At 43.6% G+C, this 20,291-nt stretch overlaps 1 protein-coding gene across 2 annotated transcripts; it reads right to left on the reverse strand.

Annotated features, from left to right (window-relative positions):
• Nucleotides 1-470: 470 nt before the first annotated feature.
• Nucleotides 471-11,823, reverse strand: wnt5b (wingless-type MMTV integration site family, member 5b). Of its 2 annotated transcripts, XM_076111880.1 has the most exons (7): nucleotides 11,810-11,823; nucleotides 11,015-11,041; nucleotides 9,766-9,853; nucleotides 9,288-9,447; nucleotides 6,127-6,419; nucleotides 877-1,035; nucleotides 471-770 (listed from the first exon to the last, which is right to left on the reverse strand). In XM_076111880.1, exons 3-7 carry the CDS (start codon nucleotides 9,817-9,819, stop codon nucleotides 471-473), a joined length of 966 nt encoding a protein of 321 aa, XP_075967995.1. In that variant the 5' UTR covers nucleotides 9,820-9,853; nucleotides 11,015-11,041; nucleotides 11,810-11,823. The 2 variants fall into 2 exon arrangements, with proteins under 2 accessions (XP_075967995.1, XP_075967994.1); XM_076111879.1 differs by lacking the exon at nucleotides 11,810-11,823 and having other exon boundaries at nucleotides 11,015-11,196.
• Between the last annotated feature and the right edge of the window lie 8,468 nt (nucleotides 11,824-20,291).

The raw sequence follows: 20,291 nt of genomic DNA on the forward strand, positions 1-20,291 counted from the left end.
GATCAGGATATCATACAGGAAAGCAGAATGTGACGCTGGAGCGGTGAGAAACAGGAATATCTCCGTTGAAGAACAAATATCAGAGTTGTCCGAAAAACATGGAAGAAATCACATGCCTCCTTTGCTCCCTACTTTTGTCTATCTTCACATCCGTCTGATCCTCTTTCCCATCTATCATCACCATCATTGTGCTATACACACACACACACACACACACACACACATAAAAAGGGCCACACAGGTGTAAAGCAGCTTTTGCTCTTCATGTGCAAAAGGCAGCGATGTATAAATGGAGGAGAGAAGGGAAACTGGTCAGAAAACGGACGTTGTGTGTCTTAACTTATCCTGAACAAAACCCTGAAATTTCATCTACCCCTCACCCTCCATCATCCCGTCACCTCTTCATCTCTCCCTCTCCTCCTTTTTTTCCCCCCCATCCCCTTCCATCCGTTCCATCATCTGCCAGCGTGCTATTTACACACAAACTGGTCCACGAGCGTCGTGCAGCGCTTGCACTTGACGTAGCAGCACCAGTGGAACTTGCAGTGGCAGCGCTCGTGCTTGTAGGTCTTGAACTGGTCGTATCCTCTGCCGCAGCACATGAGCTCGCAGCCGTCCATGCCCTCCGAGGTTTTGTTGCAGAGGCGGCCCTGCGTGCCCAGCGAGCCCGTGGTCTCGTTGCGGAGGCAGTAGTCGGGGCTGGTGTCAGTGTAGACCAGATCCTCCGCGGTCGGGGTGTTGAAGCGCTTGTCGACCAGCTCCAGCTTGCCCTGGTAGAAGTGGAAAGAATCGGATTTGGGATTATTTCTTTTGTGTAATTCTGTTTATTGTTTTGCTCATGACACCAAAGAGACGCTTCTGCTATGAGCTCATTACCTTGCGTCCAATGCGCATGGCAGCCGCACTGTCGTACTTCTCCTTCAGGAACTCGCCAACGCGTCTGAAGTCGGGCAGCTGGAGCCAACAGGTCTTCAGACTGCAGGAACCCGAGACGCCGTGACATTTACAGGCTACATTTGCGAGGTTATAGGCCGCCTGGTGGAGTGAGAGAACAAGACAAGATGTTAGACAGATGTGGTTGTGCTTCGCATACCTGATTTTATCACTATCTTATCTATACTCCTAAAACTCCTGTTCTTTTCCCACAATAAATTCCCACTGTGTCACTCAGTCACATTAAATGGTGTATAGGAAAGTAAAACAGAACAAAATTCTGAAAAATAAACATTAGGCCTTATGAAATTGCCTTTTAGACTGCATCCAAGCTGGTAGTTTAAGACTTAAAGTCTGTAACTAGTATGTTGTGCTGTGGATCTACTATATATGCTGCAACACTGCTGCCATCTAGTGGTCAACATGTTTAACTGCTTCGATTTACACAGAATAAATGTGCCCAATAACACTGTCCATGCAAAAAAAAAAGGATATCAAGATGATGGATATAAACGCTATAAAAGTTTATATAGTTTTAATTTATGAACTCTGGAGCTTTGGGTCATTTTAATATGCCAAATTAAATATGAGGGAAAAACATTGAATAATGGCTAAAAGGCAGGACCCCATAGGTGCCAGCTGCGCACGTATACATGCATTGCTACACTTTCTGAGGGTATTTTCTCCTAAATTAGCTTAGAACATCGACAAATTTAGAAATGTCCCCGTCTCCGGCTTTGTCACCATTGTGGCGCTGACGCAAAACGCCCTCCTGTTAAAATGTGCGGTAAAAATAGATGACCAAAAAGAGGAAAATGCAAAGCAAAGAAAAACAAAGAAAAGATTTTCGCTCCATACAGACACGCTGTTTCTCTGACACGGCCGTCAGTACTGCTCCACCAAACTAAAACAAACAGCTGACTGAGAATAGACGGGCTGCTGCTAACCAGAGGAAATGTGGCTCTATTGTACATCTAGTTTCCCACACATCTCCTCGCTAGGAAGCAGTCATTTTAAAGGGACGAGTAGAACATGACATATAATTAGTTTAGCTATAAAGTCAGCGAAATCGCCCTAAATCTGCCACTTATTACTTTGTTTTCATGAGACTGACATTCTAGACAAGAGCACTGAAATATAAATATAAAGCATAATTTGCTGTTCTAGATCCCACAAAATCGTACCATACTTTTAAACTAAACTTCCTATTTTGACCAAAAATGCCCCGACCCGTTATGTCCAGATTGCGCCATTATCTTCATCTTCGTCTCTTTCTTTGCAACACGAGTTTGCACGTTTTTTGGCTGGGTCTGAACATTATAAATGATTCTTTTTATTTTTATTTTTACACACATGCGTATATGCTAAGAAAACAGAACAGGAAATACAAGATTTATGGCCGTGGCAGCGGTGGACTTCAGGGGAAGCCCTTCACACCCCTGCAGCTAAACCAGGCCAGTTAATAAGCAGCATTCAATAAACAAGTCACATCACACACACACACACACACACACACACACACACACACACCCCATGTACTATGTCACTAATCATGTACTGTGTTATGTTTCGTGTTTGCAGCGATGCCATTCCCACCATACTTGCTGAATCAATTATTTCTGATTCCTAGCTTTCCCCTCACACAAATGAAACCCATCACTCCTCACATTGCCTGATCTCAATTACCTTCTCACCTCTGTTAACCCCTGCGTCCCAAACACCCCCGACCCCCACCCCCGCTCCCCCTCTCCTCTACTTTACTACCCAGCAGGCATAGCACTCGGCACCCTCCAATCCTGTGACTCGACCCCCGTGACCCCCCATCAGAGAGACACTGAGAGCAGGGGACAATGACATTTTGTGAAGCTAGAAGCCTTGTTTTGAGCATTTAAGGTTCTTGCAATCTTCCTAATTGCTGCCTCTGCTGTTTAGGAAAGTATTAAGTATTTCTCTTTTTACCTCTATATTGCTCACAGTGTGATGAGTTAATGGGAATAAATTGTTTTGTTTTTTTTAAGTTAGAATTAGTTTTAAACATCATCAGGAGAAAATCCTCATATTTTATGACTCCTTGTTGTTTTACGAGCCCTCGTGTTTCCTCAGATCCCCCACTGTGAGGTTTATTGCAGGCTCAGAACCACAAGACAATTAGGATAGCAACTCTTTTTTACCCCAAATTGTGGATAGCATTTTCAAGGATATTAGGGAGGAATCAGTGGGAGGTTTTGAGCTACAGTATTCTTTTCTTTTATTACTTACTTTTCTGTTTTTACTTTACTGCCATTGCTGTTGTTTTTGTGAATTGAGCAACATGGTACTATAGTAACAGCTGATTATTATTCCTATTGTCAATATTACAAGCTGCCAATAACCACAAAAATCAAACCATTGTGTGTGTCTGTGTGTGTCCTGCATCAAACTGAGCAATTTGGTGGGTCGTGCCTGCTGGGCACAGTGACCCTGGACCTGATAAAAAACACACACACACACACACACACACACACAAACAAGGTCAGTCATCCGTGGTGGTGACACGGTCTCTGTGTCAGGCACAATAGTTTCTGCTCAGACAGGGTTAGGGGTTAGGAGCCGTGTGTGTGTGTGTGTGTGTGTGTGTGTGTCAGTGCAGTTATTAGTACTAGAATGGGGCAGAAATAGAGAACATAGCTCATCCTTTGTGACAGAATAAGCAATGAATGAAGAGTAAGGATAGCCAAGAAGAGACACATTTTCCTGTCGGATCTTCTTGTTATCAATTTCAATCCTAGATTTTGTTTTACGGTTATTTTGTGACTTAAAATCAGTAACTTTCAAATAAACACAGGAATTAAAATAATGATCAGCACTTCCCTAAAGCCATATTCTTCAAACATATTTGCAGTCTATCTGCCTGATATTGTCATATTGTATCTCCATGTTGTCATTTTACTGTTCTGTGTGAACATCTAATGTATGTCCCATCTCTGTTGCTCTCTCTGATGATTCTTCCTTTTATTTGTTAAAGAGTTTTTTGGGGAGTTTTTCCTTATCTGAACTGTTGGATCGCATGCTGTACAGATCGTAAAGCCCTTTGAGGCTGATGATCGTGATCAGGAGATATGACGGCTCTTTGTCAAGCGACTGCATTGCAGATAGAGACGAGAGCATTTGTTGTGGAATGCTGCTCGTAACTCATTCTTGTTTCTGTAGATCAAAGACCGTTCTAACGAGATCATTTTTGAAAATTACATAAGAGCATCAAAACAAACTAAGGATCAGATGTTTCTCTAAAACTTTTCTTTAAATAGCCTGAAAGACAAATTAAATGTACTCATAAATAGTCTGTATCTGCTTGTACCATCAATTAATTGAAGCTACTGTGTATCACATTCCTAATGCGTTAAATATTTAAGCCTAAAATGACATTTCAAATAGCTACACCACTACATCACATAGAAAGAAAACTCTATTTTTTGTGCCTTATTTTATACATTTGTGTTCAAGTAGTGATATTAAAACAGGCAACAAAGTGATCCACGGGTTGAGAGATGAATCTGAAAGTTAACTGCTGTGTTCAGAGCACAGGCGGCACAAAAGTGGCCTGGTATCGTCTTCAGACTGGGAATGTACATCTAGTTGTTTTGGTCTCTATATGTGACAAGTCTGCCTCATTTGATTTGTGTGAAACGGAGACAGTGGACCTGGGTGGCAGTGTGTGTGTGTGTGTGTGTGTGTGTGTATGTGTGTGTCTTTCAGAGTCAAGGGAGTGTGACAGAGGTCCATCCTTCACCCTGCGTCTCTGTCTCCAGACGCTTGTACACACAGACGACCACGTTATCCGCCTTACACACAAATCAAATGAAGCTGAGCACACACACACACACACACACGCACACACACACACACACACACACACAACTACACACACACAGCGGCACACCCCTGTCACCTCCACAAAAGCCCCGCGGTTTGCCTTGTTCAACCAAGCAAGACAAATCCCGCTTTGGGACAAACCGGCGTGTCCACGAAAGAAAGAGAGAAGAAGGGATGAAGAGGAGAAGAAAAACTGTCTTCCTCTCACTCGCTCTCCTCCTTTTCATCTCTCTCTTCTCCTCTCTTCCGTTTCGATGGACAGACGACAATGAAAACAAGGGATCAAACAGGAGAGAGGAGGAAAAGTCACTCAAAAGAGTGAGTGTGTGTGTGTGTGTTACAGAAAGGCTGAGGGACTGTGTGTGTGTGTGCGTGTGTGTTAATACAAGGCTGTAGCAATAGATCTTTCTCTCTTATACACTCTACTATAGCCCCAATGGGACCCTCAGCAGAAACACAACCTCTCCAGACCCTCACCTTTGACCCCTGATACACACACTCACACAAAACCAGGCTCAATGTCTCTCACACAAATCAAATGGAGCTGAGACGACATGCATGCGCATACACACACACACACACACACACACACACACACACACACACAGCGTCTTTGTCTCGCAAACAGCTTAAACAAAGCTCCTCTAACTGAAGATAAAGACATTCTCCTGATCCAGCGTATACCAGAACTGGCAAATGGACCTTTTACGAGGAAGGTGTGCATGTGTGTGTCGGCGTGCGTGTGCGTGTAGCCTACTTTAAGGTGAAAGGTCCCCCCCCCCCCCCCACCTGAAAGAAGTTCCAAACACCTCTAGCTCCGATATCAGCTCTGGAGCTTCTAATAGTTGCTGTATGGCAACTAGAGAGGGCCAAAAAACCTCAGAAACTAGAACATGCTAGTCTGACAAAACATACCACATCCATTTATCCATCCAGTACTTTCGTTCTTGTTTTCTTGCACATTTGTTTTTGTTTCACTTCTGAACTACAATCAAGCATGTTGTTGTCCATTGTGTTGCTGCATTTATATGTGTATTGTGACCTTGTGTGTGTGTGTGTTGCTTCACTGGAATGTGCATTGACCTGGCGACCTAGCCAGACTCCAAGGGCGTTAGCAGTTATACCATTTGGACCCTCCCAATAAATAACACTCAGAAATACTGCCAGGTCAGGCCACCTCGACTCACACACGCATTCCTTGGGATACATTCGGATATAGGATGGGGTTAAGAAGCGAGGACACACACACTTCTTCGCTAAAGTTTCATCTGCAGAACTCCAGAAAATATCAATTTTTTAAGACAAACACTAAATGCACAGGTGTGTCGTGTCCCTCCGTACCTGTCTCCCTGCTTCATTGTTCTGCAGGTTCATCAGTGTTCGGGCGTGCTCAGTAGAACCCCGTGGGTAGTTCTTCTCTCTCTCCCTGGCGTCCACGAACTCCCGGGCAAAGCGGTAGCCGTAATGCACGTTGTCGCCGCAGCCACCCCACAGCCAATCGCGCGGCAGGTCGCGGGGTCGAGCGGCACGGCTGCAGCCGCAGGTGGAGAGCTCGCCCTCGCGGCACGCCCGGCTGATGGCGTTGACCACCCCAGCTGCGCTGATGGCGTAAGTGAAGGCTGTTTCCCTGGAGCCTGAGAGGAGAGGAAAATAAACATTCAAATTATAGATATTTATAACTTGTAAACTTGAGTTAGTAGGTAGAGGAACACTGTGCTCTGGGTTTTTTTTCCTAGGGTTTAGGGGAATGTGTGTGTTCACTGACAGGAAACATGGGTAACTGTTCAGGTTAACCCCCCACCACACAAACAGCCCCACACCCAGCCCCACACCCACTTCACCTAACAATAGACAATAGATGTGATTTTAACTCTGACCCTGGTCAAACTTTAAACACCAGATCCATGAAATATATGCAGCAGCTAATTAGGTAAATCCTTGTTCCCATGTACTTGGCCTGTGGGTTTACCTGTCCTAGTTCTGGGCTAGTCAACCCTAATGTTAAACCTCTTTTTTGGAAACAAATGTTCCTGTTACTCTGTTGACAGTTTGTTCTTTGGATTATTCATAGCGCACATTTTGCAGTAAAGACATGCTGCGGATAATTGTAATTCAGCGAGCGCCACCAATAAAAACATCTCTGTTGTATCAGGGTGAACTGACCCTTTAAGGGGAGCTCCAGGCCAGAAACTAATTCAGATTCGCTGCACTGCGAAGACCTACGTACAGGTAAATGGCCAATCTCCCGTACTTACACGCACACTTATAATGTTAATGTTGAACAACAGAGAAGGATTCTGAATAAATCTATTCAGTTTCAAATAAACAACCAGACTGCTGTTAGTCTTTGTAGTTGCCTTGATGCACACACACAAGTCCATCAGAAGGACTTCTGTTCACTCTAGACCAACACCGTCTAACACTAAGGAATACACAACCTGCATGTCTATTCACTGCATTAATACACAAACCGCTGAGGAGGAAACGAGGACAAAAGGCGATGGCCTGACAGGTAGGAGGTGAAGTGCTCTGAACATTTACACGTGAACAGCCTCGTGGTATTTCTGGTTGAGACTGCATTTACAAAGACCACAGTGAGGTCGTATAATACAAGGTGACATTTCTCCCTTCAAATGATATCACAGAGAAGTCACAACTAAATGCCCTTATTGCCCTCCACCGTGACTCGCTTATACATGATCACGATTATTGGTTTCACTATGAACTATATATAGTGTCATACGTTTGGCCTGTATTGCATTTTTAATGCTTTAACATTGCTGTAATTGCACCTTATTACCAGTGTGTGGTGGTTTTGATCATTCTTCAAGTTTTTTTTTTTTTTCATATATTCGGCTTTTTATTTATTTTCTATTTTTTGGGTGCTTCTTTTAAACAGTCATGATCGTTTGTGATTTTATTGTTATATTATTATGCTTAGGTTAGGGTTAATACTTGAACTGGGTACTTTGCAGCCAATAGTACCGCTCCACAATGCATTACAGGACGCCCCCCCCCCCCCCCCAGCCTGGAATCAACACCGGGCAGACAGACAGGCAGGTATGCCTGCGGAGCCGAGGCGTGTTAGCTATTCATTCAAGGTTTTAGGAGCTCTCTCCCCAGTCAGGATGCTGATGCACATATTATGCAGCAGGATAATGAGACAGGGAACGAGAGAGAGGGAGGCCGAGAGGTTTATGAGACTGCGGAGCCCAGACTTCAAATAGCAGGTCCGGATCTGCCGGCTCGGTGTCAGCTCATCAGCGCATTTCAAAAGGGGAGCTGCGAGACAATGGATCGACTAACACCTCCATATAAACCTGGAGATAGACTGACTGTCAATAGAGAGACGGGCAGAGAGGGACGGAGACAGAGAAAGAGCAGCAAACACCTCGTCTGACTGCCCGCAGCGGATTTGACACTTACTTGTTGATGAGAGGTTTCCCACATCGCCTGCTGGGAATTAGACGCACATGAAACTGATCCAGGATCTGAGCTACACGTGGAGATTTACTAAAACTGCTGCATGGAGATTGCAAATCTTTTTGTTGTTCTAGTTTTCATGCGTCTTGATAACTGCCTTGCGCAAAAGTTCCGAGTCGTCGCTTTTACTCGACTGAGGAGGTTATCAGTTTCATTGCGCATGCGTAAAGTGGGAACGACAAGTGGTTTAAACTGTCGCGCAAAAAAAATGCCTGTGCTTTTTTTTACAATCACAGGATCTCCACATAATACAAAATCAATATCTCAAATGTTATTAGTATTACAATTAATAGGCCTTAACACACATTTTAGTTCAACAAAATAGCGGAATCAACTGTAATCCTACAGACTAATGGATGTTATGAAAAACTCCACATACTCACAGGAATTAGGAACAATCCGACAGTAAAAAAGAGATATAAAAACTAAATATTCGCTTCAATAAGAATAGCTTACTTTAAATTCTGTCGTGACTATACTACAACATGAATGTTAATGTGGTCCCTGAATATTGTAATGATGGGCCACTCAGATAAAAAATCTGAAACAAACGTGATAAAGTTTGCAAACAAAGACATCATAAATCAGTATTAGAGGAATATTATGACAATTGTCCCTCACTCTTAGGCTGTATGACCGGTCTAGTCATTGGAGTAGTGTCTCTACCAACCCTACTTACTCTGCTGGATTCAAACTCATGTTCCCATCTAAACAATAACATACAGTGAACAGTGTATTATTATTCCAGTCAGTTAAATGACCCATGTGATGACCATGTCACCTATAACTTTTTTGTCATTTCTTATTTTATATGTCAAAATAGCCAACAACACAGTACAGCTTTTGATATGTTTTGCTGTTTTGACAAAATCACCATTGGAGGCAAACAATAAAAAAAAAACTGAATTAAAACCTGCCATCACTCTCAAATTGATTGACAGGTATTTTAAGAGGGGAGAAAGACAATAACAGCAGCCTTTGCTAACTCTGCTTCTGATTCCATCAAACAATAAACTCACCAATCTGCATGACCCGTCCAAACACGGATGTGTTGTCCACAGTGCTGCAGTTCCACCTCCTCTGTCTGAACTGGTACTGGCACTCCTTGATGCCCGTCTTGGCTCCGTCTCCGATGTAGACCATGTGGTCCTGGTACAGCTGGCACAGCTTCCTCTGGCCCTGCAGACAGCACAGCATCATAGGAGAGATTAGCAGAGATTAGCAGATTAATGGTTTAACACGTTCGTGGTCCCTGTGGGACTATTCAACTATATTTGACTATTTCCTCAGAGTCAGGGTGCAGAGGAGGAAGATTCGGCGTTATTCTTCTTGTTGATGCTGATGTTGATGTTGTAGAGCCACACCATGCACAACTGAGCTCTAAATCCTTAAGAATCTATTCATCTCCGAATTCAAGTTGTGACAGCTGTTAGAGGAGTTTTTACGACATTTTAAATGTATTAAAAAGAGGTCTAAAACAGGCAGACAGGAACTTACTTGAGATAGACCAGACAGCTGACTGCAGAGAGGCTGTGCTCCAATGATGTACATCTCTGGCCGCTGGATCGGGGTCAGAGCTAGTGACCTGAGAGACAGACGCCATATTAAGTCTAAATTTGAACCAGTAAACTCAATCGGTTACGATCAAAGATAAGTGCTAGACAGGATCTCTGCGATAAACGACTCTCTCTCTCTCTCTCTCTCTCTCTCTCTCTCTCTCTGAGAGGAGGTTGGCGCTGTAGAGGACAAAGTTCAGACACGTTTATTAGTACAACTGGCCTGTAAAGTGTAGATGGACTCTTCTGGTGTTCATCTCCGCAACCACTCCCCTTGTGTTTCCTTTCCTGCCCTCTTCACACAAACAATTGTACCCGTATCATACAATTTGAATCACTTTTGCTTTGAAAAACTGAGTTCCCACACACAGACTGTGGCCACCTAAAGGCTTTCTAAAGAAAGGGAAATCAAATTGTGTGAAGATTGTCCCCATCTTAAGAGCTAAGATCAGTTCATGTATCATAATAAATGCATGTATGAAACTATGGCATGATTTGGGCAACACGGGTGCTGTCTTTAGAATGCATTTGGTTGGAGAAGTACACCGCTAAATGGAAACTATGAACTACCTATTCTGGTTCTAGATAAACTGACAGGAAGGTGAACTCCACTGACCTGCACACATCCTCCACTACATTATCACAAAGCCAACTGAACGGCATTGTTGCATATAGCGGTCTTGTAAGGCAAGAACAAGTGTGGCTAATTGACGGTGCTATAGGCACAGCAGCAGGCGCCATGCAGTGCCATTTGGGGCTCAGCCAGGGTAAATATTGTGACAGAGCCCTCACATTTGTTCCATTAACTGTAAGGGCTCAACCCAAGACTGGGACATCACCCCCAAAACACACACACACACACACACACACACACACATACAGAGAGACAGAAGAGGCAACACAAACTCGATTCACATTTTTCCATTTGCCATCTTATCAATAGCATATAAGCAAAAATATATATATATTTTTTTTTCAGGCTTTTGTCAATCGTTCAGATACAAATGAAGGGCTATAACATATTCAACTTAAAGAAAAAAAAACGTATTCTGAAAATGTGACAAAGTTGCTCTGCTATTGTTACCACTAAATGGAGGCCATATTTAATCTACTTTTTATGAGCCACAACACCACAGAAAAATGACAAAAAAAACAAAACAATCAATGCACTACCAGTGGTCATTACTCACCACCATGAGTTGGCATCCACCACCAGCAGTTGGGAGCTGCAGGCGAGGAAGGCGGCTGCCAGCAGCAGATGTCGAACGGCACCGGTTCGCTTTCTCCGGACAGGCCTGTTGTCCATGGTCCGCCGCGTCACCGCCACACAGCCGGTGCTGGGGAAAGTGCTCTGCTGTTGAGACATGGGCATAAAATCAGGCGGCGCCCTGCTCGGCCCCGCTGGGTCTGGACGCAAGCCCTGTAGTGCTGGCGATACAGTGAGTTCGAGTCCAACTCGAGTGTATCTTGTGTATTGTCTATTTTCTTGTGAACCACTTGTCCTTCCAGTCTCTAGGATTTAAAACTATAAAACATCACTGACATTCAAAATAAGATGAAAAAAGACAAGAGAAAAAACGGCCAGAGGTAATAATCCAAAAGGTCAGAAGTTGCTTGTTAAAAAAACGTGAATCCAGTTTACTGCTTGAAAACTCCAGTTCAAAGTCGTGCGTAAAATGGTTTGGTTGGGTTTTACGCAAAGTGCAAGCGGATTTCTCCCTCCAAAAAGACAAAATAAAGCAAAGCTGCAATGGGAAAAGTGGGATCCCGTTGTTGTTTTGAGAAATGATTAACAAGGAGATTAAAACGCTAATTGAGCAGCAAAGCGACTGTTCCGTCCCTTCCTATCCCCTCACGACCACACCACATCTCTCTCTTTCTCTCTACACTTTTCTTCTCACCCCCACTTCACCTCAGAAACCCTCCTGCCCTCTCCCTCCCTCGCCATACATTGCGCGCGCATGGGGCGTACGGTTGCATGTGCGTGCGCATAGTTAAACCAAATGGGTATTCGACATATAGTCAACAGTGAATTGAATGGCGAGCCAAGACTGGAAGCACCTGTGATGTTGCGTTCAAAGGGTTTGAATATAAAACTCAGGTGTGTTCTTTGGGCAATCACTCCCTGAGCAACTAAACAAAATAGCTTACACTGCAGCTGATACGTGTTTCCAAACAAGGCCTTCTTCATATGGGTCATCAGATACTTTTCCATCCAGGGATCCTCCATTACTTCCGTATACTAAAACTTAAAAATGAAATTTGTGTATCACAATGTTTATGCATACGGTCACTAAAGTACAATATGGTCAGGGCAGTGTTTTAAAGTAGAGTGATGGGGGTTGAACGTTTTGCAAAACCCCCATCGACCTCAAAAGAGTTCACGTGCATCAAATTCCTTTTATTAGCTGAAGTGGATAATTTGTTTGAATAAAAGGTGAGTGCCTCAAAATCGTCTAATCCCCTCTTTGGTCAGCGACAATAAAGCCCCCCCACACACACTCACATTTACACACACACTCACACACACACACACACACACACACACACACACACACACACACACACACACACACACACACACACACAGACGGCCAGGAGTCCTGAAAAGTCCTGGAGTAAAGAAAAGGCGTGTTGAAGCGAGCTCTCCTCAATTCATATCCCGGTCAAAGACAAACTGGGCGGCCAACCTGCACAGGAACAGGCTCTTTGATCTGACTCAGTGCTTCTTAAAAGAGTGCGTCCATATGCAACCAACGGTGGACGCAGGGTGGATTAGACGGAACCCCCCCCCCCCCCCCCAAAAAAATGCAAAAGGTCCCCATGGAGTTCACCAACTTCACAAATAACTGTAATCAATTTAGATTACTTTTAGGAATATTGCTCCTGAAAATAATGTTTACGTTGTTCAATTTGATAAACACTTATAGAAATGAGAGAATAATCATCCAATTTGGATTTCAATGATTCATATTTTGCGTGCGTAAATACGTTGAAAGTAATATCGCAAAATATGAATCATTGAAATCCAAATTGGTTTAACAACCTGCTGCTTAACACTTGTGGTAAATTAGCACAGTGGACAGTTTTACCATTGACACTATGTGGGTTTATTATACATATACTTCTTGACTTTTTTTTAACCTTCTCAACAATATTCCTGTAAAGTGTGTTAATTTGGGCTTCATTGGATTTATGTGGGCATTTCTCATTTGTGGCGACTGAGCAGCAGCAGAGAATCGGATGTCACTCGCCTCTGCATGATAATAGACCCGCAGCAATGTTAAGCAGAGACCGCACACCTTTCATCTCCTGGGGGATTTAAACTTCCCCCAACGCACACATGCGCACATGCACACGCACACACACAAACAGCTCTGCTAAGTGATCTAACTGGCTGCCTATACATCTGATTGATATTCTGCAGTGGGCGGGTATAGGGTCAAAGTCGGGTTTAGCGGGTGAATAAACAGAGAAACAATGAGATACACTTTGGGAAACATTATAATATGTAACAACGCTAAAACTGGTCCAACCGATCACTCAGTAAATAACGGCGGCTGAACTGCTTCTTTCGTCTTGTCCTGCAGCCGAGAAGGCGATCCACGTTGTACACCACTCTATCATATGCTGAGGAGGTTAATATGACAACAGCGCTCTCATCCGGTTAAACGTAGACATTTATCATCTCCCAACATAAACCCCCAGTAGCACTTGCTTTTTCAAGTGACAATACAAGGATCCACTTATTGGATTATTAATTGGAGTTTTTACCTAAAGTATCCTTTTATGGCTTATTATACTGTTTTTGTAGTAAATAGTCTGCACCTGCAGCATGTACGCAGTGCAATGATGGTGAAGCAATTAGTATTGCTGGTACAATGTAGAGGTACTTGTACTTTGCTTGAGTATTTCCATCCACAAAACTGTTAAAGACTGAACAAACTTTTTGGACCGGCCTCTTAAGAAAAAAAAGTTATGAGACCTGCATCTCGTTCCAGATGTCAATGAGCTGTCAGCAGCTCCACCAAATAGAGAATGCCCCTCTAGACTTCTCAGATGGTTTAATTTAAATAACTGTTTGAGAAATGAATAAGAAGAAAGAATCACAGTTTGTGTAGCAGAAGTTGTTATTTTCCTCTTTTCTGCCCCATTAATCATCTTATTTGTGACCATTTGAAACATTCTGCACAATGAAAGAATGGGGCACAGCACTGACTCCTGACAGTGACGGACTCATCAGCAGTCTGTAACTGACACCACAGCACCCCCTAGTGTTCCCCTACCACACAGTCTTTGTTCTACATTATAGGTGTTGAGACGAATTGCAGGAGTATGTGGAAACACACCTGGCAATAAAACTGATTCTGACTTAAAAACAGTTGATGAATTTAACATCTGTATTTTGGTTGAAACATCTGGGAGACAAACTGAAATAATCAGGTTTCTCCTCCTGAGAACTCAGCTAATTAAAACATGCTCATTGTCTCTGCAGGCCAGCGGCTTATTCTGGGACATGACCCAGAGATTCAGAAATGCTGGACTTGAACAGCCACACTTTGCTAGTGGCTGTTTTTTTTACTGGTAACTTGTGATGTGCACGTTGAAACACAAGGAGGAGCAGTTCAGCTACAGTACAGCCAGCAGCCAAAGAAAAGGGGGAAAACTGAGGCAGGGAAGGAGTGAGGGCATAGAGACAAAACTTGGACCTAGTGAGATAAAGACAGAATGAGGCAGGAGGGAGAACAGAGAGGGTGAAAGAGAGAGGGAGTGTCCAAGTAATGGATACACAGAGAGACAGAGAGAGAGAGAGAGAGAGAGAGAGAGAGAGAGAGAGAGAGAGAGAGAGAGAGAGAGAGGACTTGTCCCTAGAGGATATGTGCAATAGCCATGCAACAGGGAGCAATGCCTGAGAAAGTCGGCAGCTCCTCTCTGGATTAACAGCAACCTCACTTTCTATTGCCAACGGTGCCAGACTACAGCAGGCGAACCAGCCAGCTCTCTCCTGCAGGGAAACCAGCTGCAGTCGGCTGATGAGGTCTGAGCTAATCCCCTGGAAGCGGCTCATGCCAAAACGCCATATATCCATTTTTAGAAATGACAGCCACTTAAAAATTGATCACCCTCTAGTTAAAAAGACAAAAAAACCTTCATCTGAGCGTGTCGAGGAGTCAGGGCAGATGTATCCACATACCTGCTTACAGTCCTCTGCAACTTCTAGGCAGAAATGTCTAGTTTCTCATAAGATTCAGCTTACTTCAGCAAAAGTATAATACTTCAATATGAAAATACTCCTGAATTAAAAAAATGTGCGTACAGATGAAAATGTAATGTACTCATATTTCATAAAAATGGCCCCACTATTACACATCATATTACTCAACATTTAAGTAGAGTTTTACTGATGTAGCTGGTCAAAATGGAGGTAATAATTTAAAAAATGTTATACTGCTGGGTAGTTTAATATATCATAAGCTTGTGTTTTGTGTGTTAATCAGTACTAAAAAAATGTAATAAATGTTGACGAGTAAAAAGTACTTATTCCGCAGTAGAAGTAGCATGAAATAGAAATACTTATGTAACGTACAAGTATCTCAAATCGGTACTTGAGTACATGTCCTCCACTGCTAACAAACTGTAAATTTGAGTGGTGAATATGTATCCATTTCACATTACCTATACAATGAAAGGTGTGATGTTCTACAACAACTATCACAACAACTAGCAACCTGAACATCTTTTGTTTGCGTTTGACACATAAACAAGTTTCTGTTTTTTTCCCCGTCATAGGGTCAAAGGCCAGGCACAGCTGCAGGGCAGTGACCCTGGGACCTGCAGGGATTCGTGGTTTTGCTCAAGAACAGTTCAGTAGGGCAGATGTTTGTATATAGAGGGGGTTCAACCACCAGTTGTGGGAAAGTCTAATCCATAATTGTTCCCATATTACAAACACACACACAAAACACATGCTAACTACAACATAAAGGGTTCACAGTGGTTTTTTTTATCCTTAAAATCAGTCTTGAGAACAGACGCAGGGATACATGCCAAGTTTGTGCAGACACATGGGTACATTTGTAAGAACCAAAGGACTCAAAGCTAATGCGACCGCAGCAAACCCATGGGATGATGAAACTACCTGCTCCTCTTTCTGCATACGATGTGCATCTCTTTCTCGGCCCGTCTCTCGGTCGCTCTCGTGCCTTTCTTCCTTTTGTCTGTTCCCTTTCCAAAAACACACATATGCAAGCGCACACACACGTGCAGCTACAAACTGCCAAATGCAGCTGCCTGCGGGGAAATTTACTGCTTACACACACACACAGACACACACACACACACACACACCCTGGGGGAAATGCAGTGGGACTTGGAAGCAGCTGAGAGGGACTTTGGAGAGGCCTTGGGCTTTCTATGTGTCTCTTAGTTTTTTTTTCCAATTTACATGTGTGGTTGTGTGTACGATGTCTTATGGAAACCAGTCCTGTTTTTCTCCCCCCCTCCCTCCCCCATTCTCTTGTCCCCCTTTCTGTCCTCTCTTCGTAAAGCTTGCTCTCCCCTCTCCTCTCTCTCCCCCACCCGACTCTCTGTCCATCTCCTCCCTTCTTCCCTCCATCCATCCTTCTGTCAGCTGGCAGAAGATGAGTCATGCCTCTAGCTGGGAGGCTAAAACTCTCTCTCTCCCTCTAAATATATCTTCTCTCTACTTCTCCTTCCCAGTCTTTCTATGTCTCCTTTCTCCCTCCTTCTCTCAGCCACTTCTCTCTGCGCTGTATCACCATCTGTCTCTCTGCTTTGTTCTGTCGCTCCACTATCAAGCTCTCTCCTCCGTCCTCTCTTACTGAAAGCCAGATTCATCAGCCATTTATGTTTCTATCTGTCCCTCTCCTTCTCCCTCGCTTTCTCTCTCTCCAATAGTGCATCCAGGCACCTAAAAAAAGCTGTTCTCATGCTCCCTCGTCTCTCAACTGTGATGTTTCGAAACACGCAGACTCTCCTGTCACTCTCCCCATTTATAGTATTTCACTCCTTACATGTCTGCATATAGCGGCTATGCATTTAGGCTTTTCATATCTTGAGTGCATTGAGAGCTACTGATAAACTGAAGATCTAGAATGTAAACGCGAGGTATTGTGGCTGCATGGAGATGACGTGTTGGGTTATTTTCATGATGCAGTTCAAAATAAAACATGCTTTTTGCTGAAAAGCTTTCTTTACACCAGTGGAAAACAAAATTCAGTCTACTTTCATTGACAGGATATAGCTGATGTAGCCTAAATCTTATTTTCAGCAAAGAGAACATGAACTAACTTTGTTGTTAACAGCGAAGCCAATGCCAGTAAGCATCCACTGCCACGCTAACATGTTACATAGGGGCGATCACTACATTAAAGTGAGTGTTTAACAGTTTGCTTTAGCTACCGGGGCCATGTGTGACAATTACAAGGCAATGCTGCCTTAAAACCCTTTCCAGTTGCTTTAAAAACATCCTCATTGGGCAAACTGACTGAGAATACGCAGGAAAACAACAAACTTCTGTCGAGTCGCCGTATGTTGACTTCGTGTTATACTTTTGTGGAACATTAAAATGTTTATCTGGGACACAATGTGTCAAAGTAGTGTAACAGCAGCACAAGTAGAGCAGTTTTTTAATCTTGTGCTCGCCAACAAATAAGCCAGATAAGCTTCTTTATTTCATTAGTAAAAGTAAGACTGTGAGGTTTCTTCTTTAAAAAGTTTCATAGTCTCCCAACAAAAGGGCTTGGATGTGTGATTAAAGAATATAGTCTAAACAGATAAATAAATGCAGGCCGAGCCATGTTTGGCACCTCGGTGGAAACGAAGCAACTGAGAGAGCTCTGGCTGCCCTTGTTTGGCACTGGATTGGAACCATGGGAGAGGCAGGTCCCTGATCAGCAAGCCGAAGGAGAAGCCACTGAGGCTGAGCCAGATCCCCTGATTCGCCCCTGGTGCCCCGGAGCTCCGCTGGTCAAACTACACTGGCCTCCTGATCCCTTCCCTGGAGAGATTAACACACACACACACATGCTCAAACATGTACAAACACAAGCACATACTCCCAAACACTGGCTGAATGACACACACAGTTTTGCTCTCTGCTTCTATCACCATTACACACATACTCTCACACACTATGCTTCTAGTAAGCAAATTAATGTAAATTTCTCAGCTCTGAGTATATAAAACTTTTTTCTCTGAATACTTAACACACCCACACACAAATTGTAAAACTGCACTCATACTCATCTGGTAAAGAGATGAACATACATACTTATACTAAAAGAGGGACACGCACACTTACGATGTGAATCAGAGCAACTTTCATCAGGGGATGAGGCTGCGCTGGTCTGGCCTGATTTACTTCTTGTCTCTGAATTCATTTGTTTGGTCTATAAATCCCCAGGGAGCCTTGTACTGTGTCAGGTCACGCACACACTGGTGCACACTGTGTCTCATAATATCACACGTTTATTCTGTATCTTCTTTTTAAGCCATATGAGTGAATCATTCAAGCCTTGTCTGAGGGGAGACTTTGAAAACTCCTGGTCTGGAGTTTAAATTGACAGTATTTCCAATACATCAGGAGAGACCACGCCCTCGGCCAATTTCTGTATCTCATACTCAAATCAAATGCATTGTCCTGTGAGAATCACAAGGGTGGCATGACACCGTCATAACAGAGAGAACGCTTATCGAGTAGATGCCGGCTAAATCCTTTGCTTTGTCGATCATTCTTTCCATCAATCTTGCCTCTGCTTGGTCTCACACTTGCCTTGAGCTTCATTTAGCGATCTTGCCAACAACTCTGCTGATGGAAGCCTATGTGTATGTCCACATCAAAAACCTACCTAGTGCCATTTCTGAGATTGAAAAAGAGCTGTTTACCACCTTCATGGTTCCGCGCACAAACACAGACAAACAGAGTTAAAACCAGCCGGATAAACACACACACACACACAAAATATGCAGCCTATTCATGCCAACAGATGACAGAGCGCATTGAGAAAATGCCAAAATGCTGACTACTGAGGGAGAGAGAGCACAAGGCTGAAAAAATCTCCCGTGTCAGACTGCAGAGCTGGCAGAAAAGAAAAGCATTGTTGAGTACACACACACACACACACACACACACACACACACACACACACACACACACGTTCACCTAGGCAGCCTGTGTGGTGCAAAAACTGGAGCAGGGCGGCAGTGCATAACAAACACACATATGTATACACACACAAACACACACACATGCACAGGCATGAGGCGCTGTGGCGAGGCGGAAGCACACGGAACAGACGTAGAGATTTAGATGGAGAGGGATAAAAGAGGGAGACAGAGAAATGCACAGAGAAATCTCCCGGCAGGGACGTCTTCGTTTGTGCACATCTGCTCTCCTCCTCTCGTTAACCTCCATCATCTATGTCCGTCTTTTTTTTTTTTTTTTACACCAACTTAACACATCACGATTCATCGTCAATGTCATCCTGTTTATTGTCATGCTGACTGACACCTCAACATCTTTTAGTTAGTGAAAATGTCAGAAGTCATATGGGGATGTATAACTGGCCCAAAAATCATTGTGTGTGTCCCTACTTTTTACATGTTACAATGTCCCTACTATTACAGGTGGGCTACTTTAGCTGGTCAGCTCATTGGACAACAAGCTAGTTAGCTTAGTCCCGAAACAGATAACAAGTTAACGCACCCTTTTTAAAGAGATGTATTTGTATCAGCGCATTCCTGCTCGTGTCTGTCAAGTGCCTGCGCACCATGCGTCTCTTTGTGGGGCAGCTTGTACTTCAGCAGAGCAGGGTTGTATAAAGTTTGATGGAAATATGATAGCTTGTTCGAGTTTGGACCCTCCAGCTCTCTGTTCCCTTCAAAGGTCAGCTCTGTCAAAACGGTTTGCAATTTGTCAGCAGCACACATTCGCGTGTCATACATTGCCCAAGTTGAACTCAACGTAAAAGCTCAGCACGGACTTGTTTTGCCTCGTCGAGCGAATTCACAAATGGAGGTTCTATTGAAGGGAATTGACTTTGGTTAGGAATTCTGCTTTTTAAATTGTGGGGGTGACCAGGCCGCTCCATCAGAACTGTGTCAACACTTTTGATTAATGGTTACAAACTAGTTCTGAACGAGATCTCGTAATAATCATAATCATTAATCAAAAGTGTTGACACAGCTCTGATGGAGTACACCGCGGCCTGGTCACCAAAATTTCGAACCAAAGGCCATGTTTCAGTGCTGCACAGGTGAAGCCCGTGTGAAGCAAGGGAACACCATAACAGCATAAAAGATTCATCACTTACAGCGTAACCAGTTGGCGGACATGTGCGTGCATACATGCGCGCACACACACACACATGCACACAAAAGCTTAGTGCACCTCAGGGCATTGTTAATGTCTGCTTTCTCTTTCATATGTTGGTGAGTGTGTGTGAG

Source organism: Anarhichas minor, unplaced genomic scaffold (genome assembly GCF_050575085.1).
Source record: "Anarhichas minor isolate MPS153535 unplaced genomic scaffold, ASM5057508v1 ptg000045l, whole genome shotgun sequence".
NCBI classification, from domain to species: domain Eukaryota; kingdom Metazoa; phylum Chordata; class Actinopteri; order Perciformes; family Anarhichadidae; genus Anarhichas; species Anarhichas minor.

What these genes read in the sequence shown, in the direction of transcription:
- wnt5b (XM_076111879.1), bottom strand. Translation starts at nt 11,196, where the DNA reads ATGCCCATGTCTCAACAGCAGAGCACTTTCCCCAGCACCGGCTGTGTG. An exon ending in TGGACGGGTCATGCAGATTG is followed by an intron (nt 6,420 to 9,287) that starts GTGAGTTTATTG and finishes CTCTCCTCTCAG; the next exon opens with GCTCCAGGGAAACAGCCTTC. An exon ending in CCATGCGCATTGGACGCAAG is followed by an intron (nt 771 to 876) that starts GTAATGAGCTCA and finishes CACTTCTACCAG; the next exon opens with GGCAAGCTGGAGCTGGTCGA.